We start from the raw sequence: 19,530 nt of genomic DNA on the forward strand, positions 1-19,530 counted from the left end.
TTGACAACGCAGTGTCACTAGACCCGTCGATTTAATTTCATTTTTTTTATAAACCTCACGCAGACGAGTCAGAAAACAGCCTCATGAATTGTTCATGTCCAGGAACCTTCTTTCTGAACGAGTCCCATTTCCTCCCTCCTTTCACATCTCGACATTTCTCATAGAAAAAACACAGGGACATTAGACTTTGGGACAAGAAAATGTGGATCTCGGTTGTTATGTATGTAAACATTGTAACTGTGTAAGACTTGCCACCAGAGGGCGCAACTGTTGCAGGCCCCAGGGTCACCTGCACACCTCGTGCAAGGGAATATAAAAGGTTGTCTGCCATGCTGCTTAGGCGCTCTGGAGTTGTATTAAAGAGACTAAGGTCACATCAGTTTTTGCTCACAGTTCTCAGTCTTGTGGAGTTCTTCCATACTTAACAATTGGCGACGAGTAACAGATCACAAATTTTCACGCGGTCATGGCTGCCGTTGGTATTTTAGAGAGATTTGTAGAGGGCGAAGGTTGGGAAGCCATCGTTGAGCGTCTCGACTAGTACTTCGCAGCCAACAAGCTGGATGGGGATGATAAAGCGATCAAGCGTAGGGCAATTCTCCTCATCGTGTGTGGGTCCACAATATTCGGCCTCATCAAGAATCTGCTAGCACCAGAAAAACCAGCAGAGAAGACATATACAGAGTTGTGTGCGCTGGTTCGTAACCACCTCAAGCTGAAGGAGAGCGTCTTAATGGCCAGGTATCGCTTCCACACGCACCACCGCTCCGAGGGCCAGGACGCGGCGAGTTATGTCGCCGACCTGAGACACCTGGTGGGAACTTGCGAATTTGATGGATTTTTGGGGGACTTTTTCGTGCTTGGCATCGGCCTGAGGTCATTCTTCGCAAGCTTCTGTCCACTGAATCCCTAGACCTGAGCAAGGCTATCACGATAGCCCAGGCATTCATATCCACAAGCGATAATACCAGACAGATATCTTCCCAGCATCGAAGCTCACCGGCAAGTACTGTGCATAAAATAATGTCACTAGCAGGCAGAACTGTATATGGCAGGGCCTACACGCCTGCAGCTGCAAGACCTAGGCTGACTCAGAGTCCGCCATTGGGCGTGAATGCAAATCCATTCGCACCATGTTGGCGCTGCGGAGGTAATCATCGAGCCCATCAATGTCGATTCAACCACTACGTGTGCAAAGGCTGCGAAACAATTGGGCACCTCCAGCGAATGTGCAAGAGTGCTGCAACTCACCTCGTGGCAGAGTTGGCAGAGGATGATCGATCCGGCATGGATCTCGCAGAACAAACCAGAGAGGCAACTCAAGCCGAGGAAGAAGTGTATGGGGTACACACCTTCACCACCAAGAGCCCTCCTATCATGCTGAAAGTCAAATTGAACGGTATTTCGATATCAATGGAGTTGGACACGGGGGCGAGTCAGTCAATTATGAGCCAGAAGGCTTTTGAGAAACTGTGGGGCAACAAGGCACAAAGGCCCAAACTGAGTCCGATTCAGACAAAGCTGTGCACCTACACCAAAAAGCTCATACCAGTCATTGACAGTGCAGCAGTTAAGGTATCGGATGATGGAGCTGTGCATGATTTATCACTGTGGATTGTACCAGGCGATGGCCCAATGCTATTCAGCAGAAGCTGGCTGGGAAAATTTCAATAGAACTGGGATGACATCAAAGTACGATCTTCAGTGGATGATGCCTCGTGCGCCCAAGTACTGAGCAAGTTTCCGTCACTATTTGAATCAGGCATCGGCAACTTCACAGGTGCCAAGGTGCAGATCCATCTAGTCCCCGATGCAAGGCCCATTCATCACCAGGCCCGAGCAGTTCCGTACATGATGAGGGAGAAAGTCGAGATCGAGCTGAACAGACTTCAATGAGAGGGAATCATATCACCAGTTGAGTTCAACGAGTAGGCCTGTCTGATTGTTCCGGTGTTAAAAGCGATGGCATGGTCAGAATCTGCGGAGACTACAAGGTAACAATCGAGTCTCGTTACAAGACCAGTACCCGCTACCCAAGGTGGATGACTGTTCGCAACATTAGTGGGGGGATGTGGGGGGAAGTCGTTCACCAAGTTGGACCTAACCTCCGCCTACATGACACAGGAGCTGGCTGAATCTACGAAAAGATTGATGTTCATCAACACGCACAAAGGACTGTTTATATACCACAGATGCCCTTTTGGGATTCGCTCGGCTGCTGCCATCTTCCAGAGGAACATGGAGAGTCTGCTGAAATCGGTTCTGTGCACCGTTATGTTCAAGACGACATCCTGATCACCGATCGAGACACCACCGAACACTTGCACAACCTGGAAGAGGTTCTAAGTCGACTAGACAGAGTGGGACTTAGGCTGAAACACTCCAAGTGTGTTTTCCTGGTGCCAGAGATTGAATTTTTGGGGAGAAAGATTGCGGCAGACGGCATCAGGCCAACGGACTCAAAGACAGAGACCATCAAGAATGCACCCAGACCACAGAATGTGATGGAGCTGCGTTCGTTCCTGGGACTCCTCACTATTTTGGTAACTTTCTACCCGGGTTAAGCACTTTGCTGGAACCGTTGCACATGTTGCTACTTAGGGGTGACGACTGGGTTTGGGGTAAATCACAAGAGACAGCCTTTGAGAAGGCCAGAAACCTACTTTGTTCTAATAAGTTACTTGTACTGAATGACCCGTGTAAACGATTAGTGTTAGCTTGTGATGCATCTTCGTACGGGGTCAGCTGTGTGTTACAGCAAACCAATCTATCGGGCAAACTTCAACTGGTTGCATATGCATCTAGAAGTCTGTCTAAGGCTGAAAGAGCCTACAGTATGGTTGAGAAAGAGGCATTAGCATGTGTAAATAGGGTTAAGAAAATGCACCAATACCTATTTGGACCTCAGTTTGAGCTTGAAACCGACCACAAACTGCTCATTTCACTGTTTTCAGAAAACAAAGGTATAAACAATAATGCTTCATCCCACATCCAAAGATGGGCACTAACATTGTCTGCCTATGACTATGTTATCCGCCACAGACCAGGCATGGAGAACTGTGCTGATGCCCTCAGTCGGCTACCATTGCCCACTACTGGGGTGGAAATGGCGCAGCCCGCAGACTTGCTTCTGGTCCTGGATGCTATTAAGAGCGAGGGATCACTCGTCACTGCTCACCTCATCAGGACCTGGACCAGCCAGGATCCTGTGCTATCACTTGTAAAAAGTTGCATCCTCAATGGGAGCTGGTCAGCCGTTCCCGGGGAAATGCAAGATGAAATTAAGCCATTACACCAACGCAAAGATGAAATGTCCATGCAGTCGGATTGTCTCTTATGGGGTAATCATGTGGTTTTGCCCCAAAATAGGCAGGGAAACGTTTATATGTGACCTACACAATATCCACCCAGGCATAATCATGCTGAAGGCTATAGCCAGGTCGCATGTTTGATGGCCCGGCATTGACTCGGACTTAGTCATGCGTACACCAGTGCAACACGTGCTCACAACTGAGCAATGCACCAAGGGAGGCTCCATTGAGTCTGTGGTCATGCCCCCTCAAACTGTGGTCCAGGATCCACACAGATTTTGCTGGCCCTTTCTCAGAAAGATGTTTTTAGTTGAAGTGGACGCTTACTCTAAAAGGATGGAATGTGTAATCATGTCATCCAGCACATCCACTGCCACCACTGAAAGCCTGCGGGCTTGCCCGATGTCCTTGTCAGTGCCAATGGACCGTGTTTCACCAGCTCGGAATTCAACAAATTTATGACCCGCAATGGCATCAAGCATGTAGCATGTCAGGTCTTCCCTGTTTAAGCCCACATCCAATGGTCAAGCAGAATGGGCAGTCTAAACTATCAAGCAGAGCTTGAAACGTGTGACGGAAGGCTCCTTGCTGACCCACTTATCTCGGGTTCTGCTCAGCTACCGGATGCGACCCCACTCACTCACTGGGGCTCCCCCTGCAGAATTGTTAATGAAGATGTTGATTTCTGGATTCTTTTACCTCAATCTGGTTCAGCAAAATTACTGAAACGAATACCGTTTGTGCTTTAAACAAAGCAAGCTTTTATTTTACCAGCCGGCAAGACTTATCAGACAGAAGATATATCTCTCGATAGAGCGTACACACTCCCTACGGATAAGTGACGTTACATTGTCAAGGCACGATGGTTATACATTTTCGGCAAAAGATAACAAGATAGGGCTAGAGTGACATCCCAGCTCAGCCCATCTCTTTTGATCCCTCCTTCCCTTCGTCCACTCATAAGCCGACCCAAGCATGGTCCGATTTTAAACAAAGAGCTTCTGTCAATGTTTCAGGTTAATAACCTGATTTAATAAGGTTTTTCTGCAAGCTGTGGGTTTTGTTTCAATATGTGTTAGTGTTGTAACATTTCGCAGTCTCGAGTCTGAGATGTTATGGCTATTCCTCCATGAATTGTTTGTTAGCTTATACTGTCCCTATACAATTCCCACGTTCTCAACTTCAATGTCTCTATACATTTTTAAACATTCACAAAGAGAGCACTCAAAACCAGGCTCTCCCGAGTCCACCCGAATCTAAATGATCATGTGGAAAACCGACATCACCGGCAAAACATGTACCACAATTGCGTGGCTGTATCATGTGACATTGATGTTAACGACCCTGTGTTTGTCCTTAATTACAGTCATGGTCATAAATGGGTCGCTGGCACTGTCTTGGCCAAGGAGGGGAATAGTGTGTTTGTAGTCAAACTATTGAATGGACAAACGTGCAGAAAGCATTTGGATCAGACCAAACTGCAGTTCACCGACAACCAGGAACAACCTGAGGAGGACGACATCATCATCGACACACGAACACACACCCAACCATCAATCGACCTCACTATCAATCAAGAGGATGAACCCACCATTCCCAACAGTCCTGTCAGACCAGCTGTGCCGCAGTGCAGCAAAAGTCCAACCAACTCACCCATGCCAGAGTTTGAACTCAGACGATCAACCAGGAAGCGTAGGGCCCCGGATTGTCTCAACTTATAAATAATTTGTATCAAAGACTTTGTTAGGGAGTGATGTATGTATGTAAACATTGTAACTGTGTAAGACTTGCCACCAGAGGGTGTAATTGTTGGAGGCCCAACGGTCATCTGCATAACTCGTGCAAGGGAGTATAAAAGATTGTCTGCCATGCTGCTTAGGCACTCTGAAGTTGTATTAAAGAGACTAAGGTCACATTAGTTTTTGCTCACAGTACTCAGTCTTGTGGAGTACTTAACACCCTGCCTGCTCACCATAACCCTTTACTCCATTATTGCTCAAAAATCTGTTATTTCCGCCTTAAATATATTCAATGACCAGCCTCCACGGCTCCCTGGGGCAGAGAATTCCACAGATTTACAAACCTCTGAGTGAAGAAATTGCTCCTCATCCCAGTTTTAAACAGGCTGAGGAGAAAGGCTGCATTTGTAAATAGAACAGGATTTACTGTGATTGCATTGGGCACTGAACCATGTTCATTCTGGCAGCTCTTGTTTGTTTCTGATGATCTTAATAACCCCTATACCTGTGCTGGAGATCAATATTGTGCATAAATATTGAATAAATTATCTTTGTTTCAAACACTGTCGAATATTAGATTCATCCATGATCAGAGGAGACGAATTGATGTTCTGTTACCGACTGTTCCATTTTAGTGCTTTTTCTTAATCTAACTTATATCACTTCTCACCTCGTTCACCTTCTATCAAACCCCAAACTTGTTCTGTTTGAGTACATGAGTTGTGGTTGTAGTAGACGGCAGTGTCTCACTTTAAACTCAGCTAAAATCCTTTGAACTACTCCTTTATTGAACTGGTTTGCATAAGATTTGAAATCTGTTAATTTCTGGAAAAGTTAATCCGTTTTTGGAACCAATTTAATTTAAAAAACTCATCCACACATTTTGCACATGAAAAGGCAGCGAAATATTTTGATATTTGTAATTGTCATTGCCACAAACTCAGTTCCCTAGCGACTGACTCCATCCCTCTCCCCAACTTCTGTCTGAGGCTGAACCACACTGTTCGCAACCTTGGTGACATACTTCACCTTGAAATCAGTTTTTGACCATATATCCGCAGCATAACTAAGATTGCCTATTTCCACCTCTGTAACATCGCCCATCTCTGCTCTTGCCTCAGCTGTAGCCCTCATCCATGCCTTTGTTACTTCTGAACTTGTATATTGCAACGCACTCCTCCCATATTCCACCCTACATAAACTAGAGTTGATCCAAAACTCAGCTGCCCGTGTCCTAACTCACACCCTGGATGTGTTTGATGGAACAATATAGAGGGAAATTTACTCTGTATCTAACCCGTGCTTTACCTACCCTGGGAGTGGTTGATGGGGCAGTGTCGAGGGAGTTTTACTCTGTATCTATCCCGTGCTGTACCTGCGATGGACGTGTTTGATGGATCAGTCCATGGGGAGCTTTACTTTTTGACTAACCCGTGCTGTGCCTGTTGTGGGACTGTTTGATGAGACAGCATAGAAGGAGATTAACTTTGTATCTAACCCATGCTGTACCTACCCTGGGAGTGTTTGGGACCGTGTAGAGGGAGCTTTACTCTGTATCTAACCAATGTAGTATCTACTCTGGAATGCTTGGGACAGGTTAGCGGGAGATATACTTCGTATTTAACTTGTGTTGTACTTGCCCTTGGAATGTCTGGTGGAACTGTGTTGAGGAAGCTTTACTCTGTATCTAAACAAGGCAAGTATATCCTTCCTTAGATAAGGAGATCAAAACTGTGCACAGTCCTCTAGGTGTGATACGGGAGTAAAGGGTTCTGGGGAGCGGGCAGGGAAGTGGAGCTGAGTCTATGATCAGACCAACCAAGATCTTATTGAATGGGGAGCAGGCTCGGGGGTCCGGGTGGCCCACTCCTGCTCCAATTTCTCATGCTCTTATGTACCCAGCATGCCCCGCAGGGGAGAATGTGCCTCACCCAGACTACAGGAGCTCAGTGCGCATGCGCGGATCCTGGCTGTGTTTGGAGCATGGGCGGCGCGTGTAATGGCGGAGGAGACACATTTTAGACAGGCTCCACAGAAGTGTTGTTTTCAACGGTACAGAGCGGAATAATGGACCAGCGGGGTGCCGGGGAGGCTTCATAAACAACCGGTGCCCGCCGCAAGCCCGGAATAATAACCGGAACATCGGCGGTTGCAGCTTCGGGGCTTTCTCCCGGTCACAGGCCCAGATTAACGGCGGCCAGCTTGGTGCAGGAAGGCTGGTAAAATGGTCGGCCATCTTGATTCAGTGAGTAGCACAGCGCGTGCGCGGCCATCTTTGTGCAGGAACAAAGTGAATGATGTCAGTGTCGAGAACTGAACTCAGCCAGAGTCAGCACCTTCAGGGGAGGGGAACCAGCGAGTGTGGAACTGAACCCAGCCAGAGTCAGCACCTTATAAGAACATAAGAAATAGGAGCAGGAGTCGGCCATACAGCTGCTCGAGCCTGCTCCGCCATTCAATAAGATCATGGCTGATCTGATCATGGACTCAGCTCCACTTCCCTGCACGCTTCTCATAACCTCTTATCCCCTTATCGTTTAAGAAACTGTCTATTTCTGTCTTAAATTTATTCAATGTCCCAGCTTCTACAGCTCTCTGAGGCAGTGAATTCCACAGATTTATAACCCTCTGATAGGAGACATTTCTCCTATTCTCTGTTTTAAGTTGATGGCCTCTTATTCTAAGATCATGCCTTCCAGTTCTAGTCTCCCCCATCAATGGAAACATCCTCTCTGCATCCACCTTTACAAGCCCCCTTATATCGAATACATTTTGATAAGATCACCTCTCATTCTTTTGAATTCCAATGAGTAGAGGCTCAACCTACTTAACCTTTCTCCCTCATCCACGGAATCAACCTAGTGAACCTTCTCTGAACTGCCTCCAAAGCAAGTATATTCTTTCGTAAATATGGAAACCAAAACTGTACGCAGTATTCCAGGTGTGGCCTCACCAATACGTTGTACAACTGTAGCAAGACTTCCCTGCTTTTATACTCCATTCCATTGCCCTTCCTGATCACTTGCTGTACCTGCATACTATCCTTTTGTGTTTCATGCACAAGTACTCCCAGGTCCCACAGTACTGCGGTACTTTGCAATCTGTCTCCATTTAAATAATAACTTGCTCTTTGATTTTTTTTCTGCCAAAGTGCATGACCTCACACTTTCGAACATTATACTCCATCTGCCAAATTTTTGCCCACTCACTGAGCCTGTCTGTGTCCTTTTGCAGATTTTACTTGTCCTCCCATCTTTGTATCATCAGCAAACATGGCTACGTTACACTCAGTCCCTTCTTCCAAGTCGTTAATATAGAATGTAAATAGTTGGGGTCCCAGCACTGATCCCTGTGGCACCCCACTAGTTACTGGTTGCCATCCAGAGAATGAACCATTTATCCCGATTCTCTGTTCTCTGTTAGTTAGCCAATCCTCTATCCATGCTAATATATTACCCCCGTGCCCGTGGACTTTTATCTTGTGCAGTAACCTTTTATGTGGCACCTTGTCAAATGCCTTCTGGAAGTCCAAATACACCACATCCACTGGTTCCCCCTTATTCACCCGGTTCGTTACATCCCCAAAGAATTCCAGCAAATTTGTCAAACATAACTTCCCCTTTATAAATCCATGCTGACTCTGCATGACTGAATTTTGGTTTTGCAAATGTCCTGCTACTGCTTCTTTAATAATGGATCCAACATTTTCCCAATCACAGATGTTAGGCTAACTGGTCCATAGTTTCCTGCTTTTTGTCTGCCTCCTTTTTGAAATAGGGGCATTACATTTGCAGTTTTCCAATCTGCTGGGACCTCTCCAGAATCCAGGGAATTTTGGTAAATTACAACCAATGCATCCACAATCCCTGCCGCTACTTCTCTTAAGACCCTAGGATACAAGCCATCAGGTCCAGGGGTTTTATCTGCCTTTAATCCCATTATCTTACTGAGTACCACCTCCTTAGTGATTGTGTTAAGTTCCTCCCCCCCCCCCCCCCGGATCCCCTTGACTATCCACTGTTGGAATGTTAGTGTCCTCTAACGTAAAGACGGATACAAAATATTTGTTCAGAGTTTCTGCCATCTCCCTGTTCCCCATTACTAATTCCCTGGTCTCGTCCTCTAAAGGACCAACAATTACTTTAGCCACACTTTTCCTTTTTATATACCTATAGAAACTCTTGCTATCTGTTTTTATATTTTGTGCTAGTTTACTTTCACAGTCTATCTTCCCTTTCTTACTCATTTTTTAGTTATTCTTTGCTGGTTTTTAAAAGCTTCCCAGTTTTCTATCCTCCCACTAGATTTGGTCACTTTGTATGCCCTTGTTTTTAATGGATAACGGCCTTTATTTCTTTAGCTAGCCATGGATGGCTCTATTTTCTCTCGCACCTTTTCCTCCTCACTGGAATAGATTTTTCTTGAGAGTTGTGAAATATCTCCTTAAATGTACACCATTGTTCATGAGGGTAGCCAATGTAACCCCACTTTTTAAAAAAGGAGGGAGAGAGAAAGCAGGGAATTATAGACCGGTCAGCCTGACCTCAGTAGTGGGTAAAATGATGGAATCAATTATTAAGGATGTCATAGCAGCGCATTTGGAAAATGGTGACATGATAGGTCCAAGTCAGCATGGATTTGTGAAAGAGAGATCATGCTTGACAAATCTTCTGGAATTTTTTGAGGATGTTTCCTATAAAGTGGACAAAGGAGTACCAGTTGATGTGGTATATTTGGACTTTCAGAAGGCTTTCGACAAGATCCCACACAGGAGATTAATGTGCAAAGTTAAAGCACATGGGATTGGGGGTAGTGTGCTGACATGGATTGAGAACTGGTTGTCAGACAGGAAGCAAAGAGTAGGAGTAAATGGGTACTTTTCAGAATGGCAGGCAGTGACTACTGGGGTACCGCAGGGTTCTGTGCTGGGGCCCCAGCTGTTTACATTGTACATTAATGATTTAGACGAGGGGATTAAATGTAGTATCTCCAAATTTGCGGATGACACTAAGTTGGGTGGCAGTGTGAGCTGTGAGGAGGATGCTATGAGGCTGCAGAGTGACTTGGATAGGTTAGGTGAGTGGGCAAATGCGTGGCAGATGAAGTATAATGTGGATAAATGTGAGGTTATCCACTTTGGTGGTAAAAACAGAGAGACAGACTATTATCTGACTGGTGACAGATTAGGAAAAGGGAAGGTGCAACGAGACCTGGGTGTCATGGTACATCAGTCATTGAAGGTTGGCATGCAGGTACAGCAGGCGGTTAAGAAAGCAAATGGCATGTTGTCCTTCATAGCGAGGGGATTTGAGTACAGAGGCAGGGAGGTGTTGCTACAGTTGTACAGGGCCTTGGTGAGGCCACACCTGGAGTATTGTGTACAGTTTTGGTCTCCTAACTTGAGGAAGGACATTCTTGCTATTGAGGGAGTGCAGCGAAGATTCACCAGACTGATTCCCGGGATGGTGGGACTGACCTATCAAGAAAGACTGGATCAACTGGGCTTGTATTCACTGGAGTTCAGAAGAGTGAGAGGGGACCTCATTGAAACGTTTAAAATTCTGACGGGTTTGGACAGGTTGGATGCAGGAAGAATGTTCCCAATGTTGGGGAAGTCCAGAACCAGGGGTCACAGTCTGAGAATAAGGGGTAAGCCATTTAGGACCGAGATAAGGAGAAACTTCTTCACCCAGAGAATGGTGAACCTGTGGAATTCTCTACCACAGAAAGTAGTTGAGGCCAATTCACTAAATATATTCAAAAGGGAGTTAGATGAAGTCCTTACTACTCGGGGGATCAAGGGGTATGGCGTGAAAGCAGGAAGGGGGTACTGAAGTTTCATGTTCAGCCATGAACTCATTGAATGGCGGTGCAGGCTGGAAGGGCTGAATGGCCTGCTCCTGCACCTATTTTCTATTTTCTATGTTTCTATGTTTCTATGTCCTGCACTTTAATCTATTTTCTCAGTCCAAGTTACCCAACTCTGCCCTCATACCTTCATAGTCTCCTTTATTTAAGCTTAGTACGCTGATTAGAGATTCAACTTTCTCACCCTGCATCTGAATTTGAAATTCAGTCATACTCTGATCACTCATTCCGAGGGGATCCTTTACTAGGAGATTGTTTATTAATCCTGTCTCATTATACAGGATCAGATCTAAGATAGCCTGCCCCCTGGTTGGTTCCGTTACATACTGCTCAAGGAACCTGTCCCTATGCACTCCATGAACTCCTCCTCAAGGCTGCCCTGACCAATTTGATTTATCCAATCAATATGGAGATTAAAACCACCTATGATTATTGCTGTTCCCTTTTTACAAGCCTCCACTATTTCCTGGTTTACGCTCCGACCAACAGAGTTGCTACTGTTCGGGGGCCTATAGACTATGCCCACCAGTGAATTTTTCCCCTTATTGTTCCTTATCTCCACCCAAACTGTTTCAACATCCTTATCATTTGAGACAATATCGTTTTTTACTATTGCAGTGATTCCATCCTTTATCAATAGAGCTACCCCAGCTCCTTTTCCTTTCTGTCTGTCCTTCCGGATTGTCAAGTACCCCTGAATATTTAATTCCCAGTCCTGGTCACCTTGTAACCACGTCTCTGTAATGGCTATCAGATCATACCCATTTGTCTCAATTTGTGCCGTCAACATATCTATTTTGTTACAAATGCTACGTGCATTTAGACAAAGTGCCTTTAAGTTTGTTTTTTTTACCCTTTTTTCCTGCTTGTTTCCTCTCTCCTTCAAACTCGCTTTCTTTATTTTTGCTTTCTAATTCCAGCTTTGCTCCCCTCCCTGCTGAATCTATTGTCAGGTTCCCATCCTACTGCCAAGCTAGTTTAAACCCTCCCCAACAACACTAGCAAACACCCCCACCCTCCCACAAGGTTATTGGTCCCGGCTCTGTTGAGGTGCAACCCATTCGGTTTGTACAGGTCCCACCTCCCCCAGAAGTGGTCCCAATGTGTCAGGAATCTAAAGCCCTCCCTCTTGCACCATCTCTCCAGCCACGCATTCATCTGCTCTATCCTCCTATTTCTGTACTCGCTAGCTCGTGGCACCGGGAGTAATGCGGAGATTACTACCTTTTGAGGTCCTGCTTTTTAATCTCCCTGCTAGCTCCCTAAACTCTGCCTGCTGGAGAGGGGAGGAAGGGGAAACAGTGACTGTGGAATTGAACACAGCCAGAGTTAGCGCCTTAAGGGACGGGGCGGATGGGAGGGAGGGGAACATGCGAGTATACAACTGAACTCAGCCAGAGTCAGCACCTTCAGGGGAAGGGAGGGAGGGGAACCAGTGAGTCTAAAACTGAACCCAGCCAGAGTCAGCACCTTCAGGGAAGAGAGAGAGGGGAACCAGTGAATGTAGAACTGAACCCAGCCAGAGTCAGCACCTTCAGGGGAGGAGTGGGAGGGGAACCAGTGAGTGCAGAACTGAAACCAGACAGAGTCTGCATCTTCAGGGGAGGAGAGAGGATGCAATTCAGAGAAGGTTCACGAGGTTGATTCCCGAGATGAGGAGGTTCTTATGAGGAAATGTTGAGGAGGTTGAGGGCAATATATTAGCATGGCTAACTAACAGAAAACAGAGAGTCAGGATAAATGGTTCATTCTCGGTTTGGCAATCAGTAACAAGTAGGTTGCCGCAGGGATCAGTGCTGGGACCCCAACTATTTACAATCTATATTAATGACTTGGAACAAGGGACCGAGTGTAATGTAGCCAAGTTTTCTGACGATATAAAGATGGGAGGGAAAGCAATGAGTGAGGAGGACACACAAAATCTGCAAAAGGACAGAAGCTTAGGGAATGGGCAAAAATTTGGGAGATGGAGTATAATATTGCAAAGTGTGAGGTCACGCACTTTGGCAGAAAAAAATCAAAGAGCAAGTTATTATTTAAATGCAGAAAAATTGCAACGTGCTGCAGTACAGTGGGACCTGGGGGGTACTTGTGCATGAAATACAAAAGGTTAGTATGCAGGTACAGCAAGTGATCAGGAAGGTCAATGGAATCTTGGCCTTTATTGCAAAGGGGATGGAGTATAAAAGCAGGGAAGTCTAGCTACAGTTGTACAGTATTGGTGAGGCCACACCTGGAATACTGCGTGCACTTTTGGCTTCCATATTGAAGAAAGGATATACTTGCTTTGGAGGCAGTTCAGAGAGGGTTCACAAGGTTGATTCCGGAGATGAGGGGGTTGACTTTTGAGGAAAGGTTGAGTAGGTTGGGCCTCTACTTATTGGAATTCAGAAGAATGAGAGGTGATCTTATCAAAACACATATGCGATTATGAGGGGGCTTGGCAAGGTGGATGCAGAGAGGATGTTTCCACTGACAGGAGAGACTAGAACTTGGGGACATAATCTTAGAATAATGGGCCGCCCACTTAAAACTGAGATGAGGAGAAATTTCTTCTCTGAGGGTTGTCAATCTGTGGAATTTGCTGCCTCAGAGAGCTGTGGAAGCTGGGACATTTGTATAAATTTAAGACAGAAATAGACAGTTTCTTAAACGATAAGGGGTTATGGGGATCGGGCGGGGAAGTGGACCTGAGTCCATGATCGGATCACAAATAATCGTATTAAATGGCGGAGCAGGCTCGAGGGACCGTATGGCCTACTTCTGCTCCTATTTCTTATGTTTTTATGTTAACCAGTGAGTGCAGAACTGAAACCAACCGGAGTCAGCATCTTCAGGGGAGGGGAGGGGAACCAGTGAATGCAGAACTGAACCCAGCCGGAGTCAGCATCTTCAGGGGAGGGGAGGGGAACCAGTGAGTGCAGAACTGAACCCAGCCGGAGTCAGCATCTTCAGGGGAGGGGAGGGGAACCAGTGAATGCAGAACTGAACCCAGCCGGAGTCAGCATCTTCAGGGGAGGGGAGGGGAACCAGTGAATGCAGAACTGAACCCAGCCGGAGTCAGCATCTTCAGGGGAGGAGAGGGGCGGCAGTTCAGAGAAGGTTCACGAGGTTGATTTCAGAGATGAGTGTGTGAACTTATGAGGAAATATTGAGGAGGTTGGGAGCAATATATTCGCATGGGTAGAGGATTGGTTAACTAACAGAAAACAGAGAGTCGGGATAAATGGTTCGTTCTTGGGTTGGCAACTAGTAACTAGTGGGGTGCCGCAGGGATCAGTATTGGGACCCCAACTATTTACAATCTATATTAACGACTTGGAAGAAGGGACTGATTGTAACGTAATGAAATTTGCTGCTGATACAAAGATAAGAGGAAAAGCAATGTGTGAGGAGGACACACAAAATCTGCAAAACGACATAGACAGGCTAAGTGCATGAGCGAAAATTTGGCAGCTGGAGTATAATGTGGAAAGTGTGAGGTCATGCACTTTGGCAGAAAAAAATGAAAGAGCAAGTTATTATTTAAATGGAGAAAGATTGCAAAGTGCCGCAGTACAGCGGGACCTGGGGGTACTTGTGCACGAAACACAAAAGGATAGTATGCCGAAACAGCAAGTGATCAGGAAGACCAATGGTATCTTGGCCTTTATTGCAAAGGGGATGGAGTATAAAAGCTGGGAAGTCTTGCTACAGCTATATAAGGTATTGGTGAGGCCACACCTAGAACGCTGCGTACAGTTTTGGTTTCCAATTTTACGAAAGGATATACTTGCTTTGGGGGCAGTTCAGAGAAGGTTCACAAGGTTCATTCTGGGGATGAGGGGGTTGACTTATGAGGAAAGGTTGAGTCGTTTGGGCCTCTACTCATTGGAATTCAGAAGAATGAGAGGTGATCTTATCGAAACATATAAGATTTATGAGGGGGCTTGACAAGGTGACTGCAGAGAGGATGTTTCTACTGATGGGGGAGACTGGAACTAGAGGGCATAATCTTAGAATAAGGGGCTGTCCATTTAAAACTGTGATGAGGAGAAATTTCTTCTCTCAGAGGGTTGTAAATCTGTGGAATCTGCCTCAGAGAGCTATGGAAGCCGGGCCATTGAATAAATTTAAGACAGAAATAGACAGTATCTCAACCGATAAGAGGTTATGGGGAGCGGGCGGGTAAGTGGAACTGAGTCCATGCTCGAATCAGCCATGATCTTACTGAATGGCAGAGTAGGCTCGAGGGGCCGTATGGCCTACTCCTGTTCCTATTTCTTATGTTCTTATGTTCTCTGCCCACTCCCCATAACCCCTTATCTGCTTATCGTTTAGAAACTGAGTAATTGGGAGGAGGGTCCAGTGACCCTGCTGGAAAATGCAAGTGTGAGGCCTCAGGTGAGGACAGTGGAAAGGCCTGTCAACACTCACTGTTGAGGTTCACACAGGGAGATTGGGCACATAGGTCACTACTGGAGAGAAACTGGTGAGTGTAGAACTGAACCCAGCCAGAGTCAGCACCTTCAGTGGAGGAGAGGGAGGGGAACCAGTGAATGTAGAACTGAACCCAGCCAGAGTCAGCACCTTCAGGGGAGGAGAGGGAGGGGAACCAGTGAATGTAGAACTGAACCCAGCCAGAGTCAGCACCTTCAGGGGAGGAGAGGGAGGGGAACCAGTGAATGTTGAACTGAACCCAGCCAGAATCAGCACCTTCAGGGGAGGAGAGGGAGGGGAACCAGTGAATGTAGAACTGAACCCAGCCAGAATCAGCACCTTCAGGGGAGGAGAGGGAGGGGAACCAGTGAGTGTATTTCTGAACCCAGCCAGTATTGGTGGTGAAAACTAGGAGTGGAGGAGAAACAGTCTAGAAATGTGCGATGGTTTTGGATTTCAGCACAGCAGGAGGGACAATGTGTGGGACAGGGATTTACAGCTTTGGAAGAACAAGAGAGGAAAGTATGTTCCATGGAAACTCGGGGGCCAAGTTTCGACCGACCCGTAGAATGGCGCACCTCCGAGAGGTCCGCCGACTTTCTGGAAGGAAAAGCGCACCTAATACTCACCTCGTGATTCTCCACGATGATCAGGCCTGCTTTGGACTCAGCGCAGCAGAAGCAGTGGGGGGCGGAGCTACAGCCCTTCGCCGAAAAAGTGCCGGCAGCTGCGCGCGTGCACAGTGGAGTCTGTGCACATGCGCAGTAGTTCCTGGCCCTCCCAGCGCATCGTGGCTCCAGGTGACCCTATCCCTGGTCGAGTAGCCTGCCTGCCTCACCGTCCCTCGCCTCGCTGCTGCCTAAACCCGGGCCTCGCCTCACCGTCCCTCGCCTCGCTGCTGCCCAACCTCGGGTCTCGCCTCACCACCCCTCGCCTCGCCGCTGCCCAACTTCGGGCCTCACCTCGCCACCACTCCTCTTACCTCAAGGCCTCCTCGCCGGCCCGCCCGACCACCTCCTCGGCAGCGGGCCCCACCGGACCACCACCTCGGCGGCTGGGCACACCCGAGCTCTTCCCCTTGAAAATGTAATCAGGCAGGCAGGCAGGGCTGAGTGTGGGCCGTGTGCTGCTGGAGGGCTCCCGGTGCTTCCCAACGCATAGGTGCTGCAGTAGGTGAGGTAGGAACTTAGAATTTTTTATTTATTGATTTATTGATTTTTTTTGTTTATTGATTTATTTATTGATTGATTTATTGATCATTTATTATTGATGATGGTTCTTTATTTTTAAAAGAGAAGTGTTTAATGCTTTGGAAAATCCTCTAACTTCCCTCTAACTTCACTTCCCTCTCCCCTTAACTCTGGCTACCTGCGCCTGATTGCTAAAGTGTCTGCAAGGTTTTTCTGAGCATATCAAAGTGGACATTGACTCAGGCCTAAGTTAGTTTGGAGTAACTTTTCGCTGTCTCAACTCACTTAAATGGCCAAAACAGGCGTAAGTGGCTGGTAACGCCCCCTTTTGGGAAAAAAAACTGCACTAAAAAGAAACGGAACGAAAAAAAAAACTGAACTAACCGACTGAAACTGGAGCAAACTAAATGGGGAGAATTGCGATTTCTAGGATTCTCAAAAAAAACTCGTTGTTCCAAAAAAATAGGAGCAACTCCTGTCGAAACTTGGTCCCTAGATTGTCTATTCTGAATTTCTGTCTTGTACTGACAGTGATGAGTTTTATTATCTCTTTTTACAGAATATTAGAAGGGGAGATTTTCAGACAGGAAGCACAAACCAAACATCACGTCAAGATCTGACGGAGTCAATCGATTCTTCAGGACCTGAATATCATTGGCCTTTGAAAGTGGAAGGAGAAATGTTTGCCTGTGGGAAAAGATTTCAAATGTCAGTGTGACTGGAAAGACACCGAGACACACACACACCCGAGTGAGTGTTCCACTGCCTGTGGAAAGAGCGTTAACCAGTTACACAGCCTGAAAAAACATCGCACCATTCACCGTGCGGAGAAACTGTAAATGTGTTTTGTGCGTGGGCGAGGCTTCAACTGATCATCCAACCACGGAGAGTCACAAGGACACCCGCACCATGGAGAAACCGTGGAAATGTGGTGACTGTGGGAAGGGATTCAGATCACCATCAGAGCTGGAAATTCATCGACGCAATCACACTGGGGAGAGGCCGTTCACCTGCTCTGAGTGTGGGAAGGGATTCACTCGGTCATCCACCCTGCTGACACACCAGCGAGTTCACACTGGGAAGAGGCCGTTCACCTGCTCTGAGTGTGGGCAGGGATTCACTCGGTCATCCACCCTGCTGAGACACCAGCGAGTTCACACTGGGGAGAGGCCATTCACCTGCTCTGAGTGTGGGAAGGGATTCACTCATTCATTCCACCTGCTGAGACACCAGCGAGTTCACACTGGGGAGAGGCCATTCACCTGCTCTGAGTGTGGGGAGGGATTCGCTACATCATCCACCCTGCTGACACACCAGCGAGTTCACACTGGGGAGAGGCCGTTCACCTGCTCTGAGTGTGGGAAGCGATTCACTGGGTCATCCCACCTGCTGAGACACCAGCGAGTTCACACTGGGGAGAGGCCATTCACCTGCTCTGAGTGTGGGAAGGGATTCGCTACATCATCCACCCTGCTGACACACCAGCGAGTTCACAAGTGACTGCAGGAGTTGGAATCTACTGTTATTGCTGCTGTTAATCACATCCCGACTGAACCATGTTCATTCTGACAGTTGGGGTTTGTTTCTGCTGATAACCCTATAACTGGGCTGGACTTTAATATTCTGGATATATTGCTGATTGTGTTCTCGGGGCTGCAGTGTCCATTTAAGAAACGCTGTGTGTTATCTTTCCCCTTAATTCAGCGACTCTCAACAGAAATTCAGTTTGCAATAAAATTATGAACTTTTACTTTAATCCTAAACTGATCTTTGGTATAAAATCTACAATAGTGTGTGAAAGTTTCCACATGAATAAAATCTCCAATTAGAAAGAGCTTGCTGACAATTCTTACTGACTTGCACATTACACACAGTGGCCCCTCCATTATCCACCAGAAAGAAGGGGAATGGGAATTAGTGGGGAATCCGTGTCCCCAAATGTTGCCCCTCCCGTCTGGTATAGCAATCCCCTTGGCACGGGAATGGAGACAAGTCCAGACCAAAACTGTGCGCAGTACTCCAGGTGTGGTCTTGCCAATACCCTGTACAATTGTAGCAGGACTTCCTTACTTTCATACTCTATCCCCCTTGCAATAAAGGCCAGCATTCCATTTGCCTTCTGATTACTTGCTTTACCTGCATGCTAATCTTTTGAGTTTCATGTACAAGAACCCCGAGATCCCCCTGCACTATAGCATTTTGTAATTGTCTCCATTTAAATAATTAGCTTTTTTATTTTTCCTACCAAAGGGGATAACCTGACATTTTACCACATTATATTCCATCTGCCAGATTTTTGCCCGCTCATTGAGCCTATCTATATCCCTTTGTAGATTCTTTGCGTCCTCCTCACAACAACCTATCTTTGTATCATCAGAAAATTTGGCTACGTTACACTCAGTCCCTTCATCCAAGTCATTAATATAAATTGTAAGTTGTTGAAGCCCCAGCACTGATCCCTGCGGTACCCCACTAGTTACGGTTTGCCAACCGAAAAATGACCCATTTATACTGACTCTGTTTTCTGTTCGGTAGCCAATCCTCTATCCATTCTGATATATTGACCCCAATCCCTTAAGCTCTTACCTTGTGCAGTAACCTTTTGTGTGACACCTTCTCGAATGTTTTCTGGAAATGCAAATATACAACATCAACTGGTTCTCCTTTATCCACTCTGCTTGTTGCATCTTCAAACAACTCCAGCAAATTTGTCAAAACATGATTTCCCTTTCATAAAACCATGCTGACTGCCTGACTGCAGTATGATTTTCTAAATGTCCTGCTACTACTTCCTTCATGCTGGACTCCAGTATTTTCCCACTGAGATGGTAGGCTAACTGGTCTATGGTTTCCTGCTCTGCCTCCCTCCTTACTTGAATAGGGGTGTTACATTTGCAGTTTTCCAGTCCGCTGGGACCTCTCCAGAATTCAGGGAATGGTAGATTACAACCAGTGCATCCGCTATCTCTGCAGCCACTTTTAAGACCCTAGGATGCATGCCAT

The 19,530-nt window shown here is 46.6% G+C and overlaps 1 protein-coding gene across 5 annotated transcripts in view; it reads left to right on the forward strand.

The window, feature by feature from the left end:
• Positions 1 to 18,442, forward strand: part of LOC139253654 (zinc finger protein 239-like) — a 42,507-nt gene extending 24,065 nt beyond the window's left edge. For 3 of the 5 annotated variants that reach the window (XM_070873497.1, XM_070873498.1, XM_070873496.1), the window contains exon 3: positions 17,087 to 18,442. In XM_070873497.1, coding sequence (XP_070729598.1) covers positions 17,437 to 18,027 — 591 coding nt within the window. In that variant the 5' untranslated portion in view covers positions 17,087 to 17,436 and the 3' untranslated portion in view covers positions 18,028 to 18,442. Of the gene's footprint in view, positions 1 to 4,677; positions 5,612 to 7,115; positions 7,296 to 17,086 lie in introns of those variants that run through there. The other 2 variants (XM_070873500.1, XR_011591963.1) reach the window with 2 other exon arrangements.
• Positions 18,443 to 19,530: the final 1,088 nt, after the last annotated feature.

The sequence above is a fragment of the Pristiophorus japonicus genome, unplaced genomic scaffold, assembly GCF_044704955.1.
Source record: "Pristiophorus japonicus isolate sPriJap1 unplaced genomic scaffold, sPriJap1.hap1 HAP1_SCAFFOLD_495, whole genome shotgun sequence".
Lineage (NCBI taxonomy): Eukaryota > Metazoa > Chordata > Chondrichthyes > Pristiophoridae > Pristiophorus > Pristiophorus japonicus.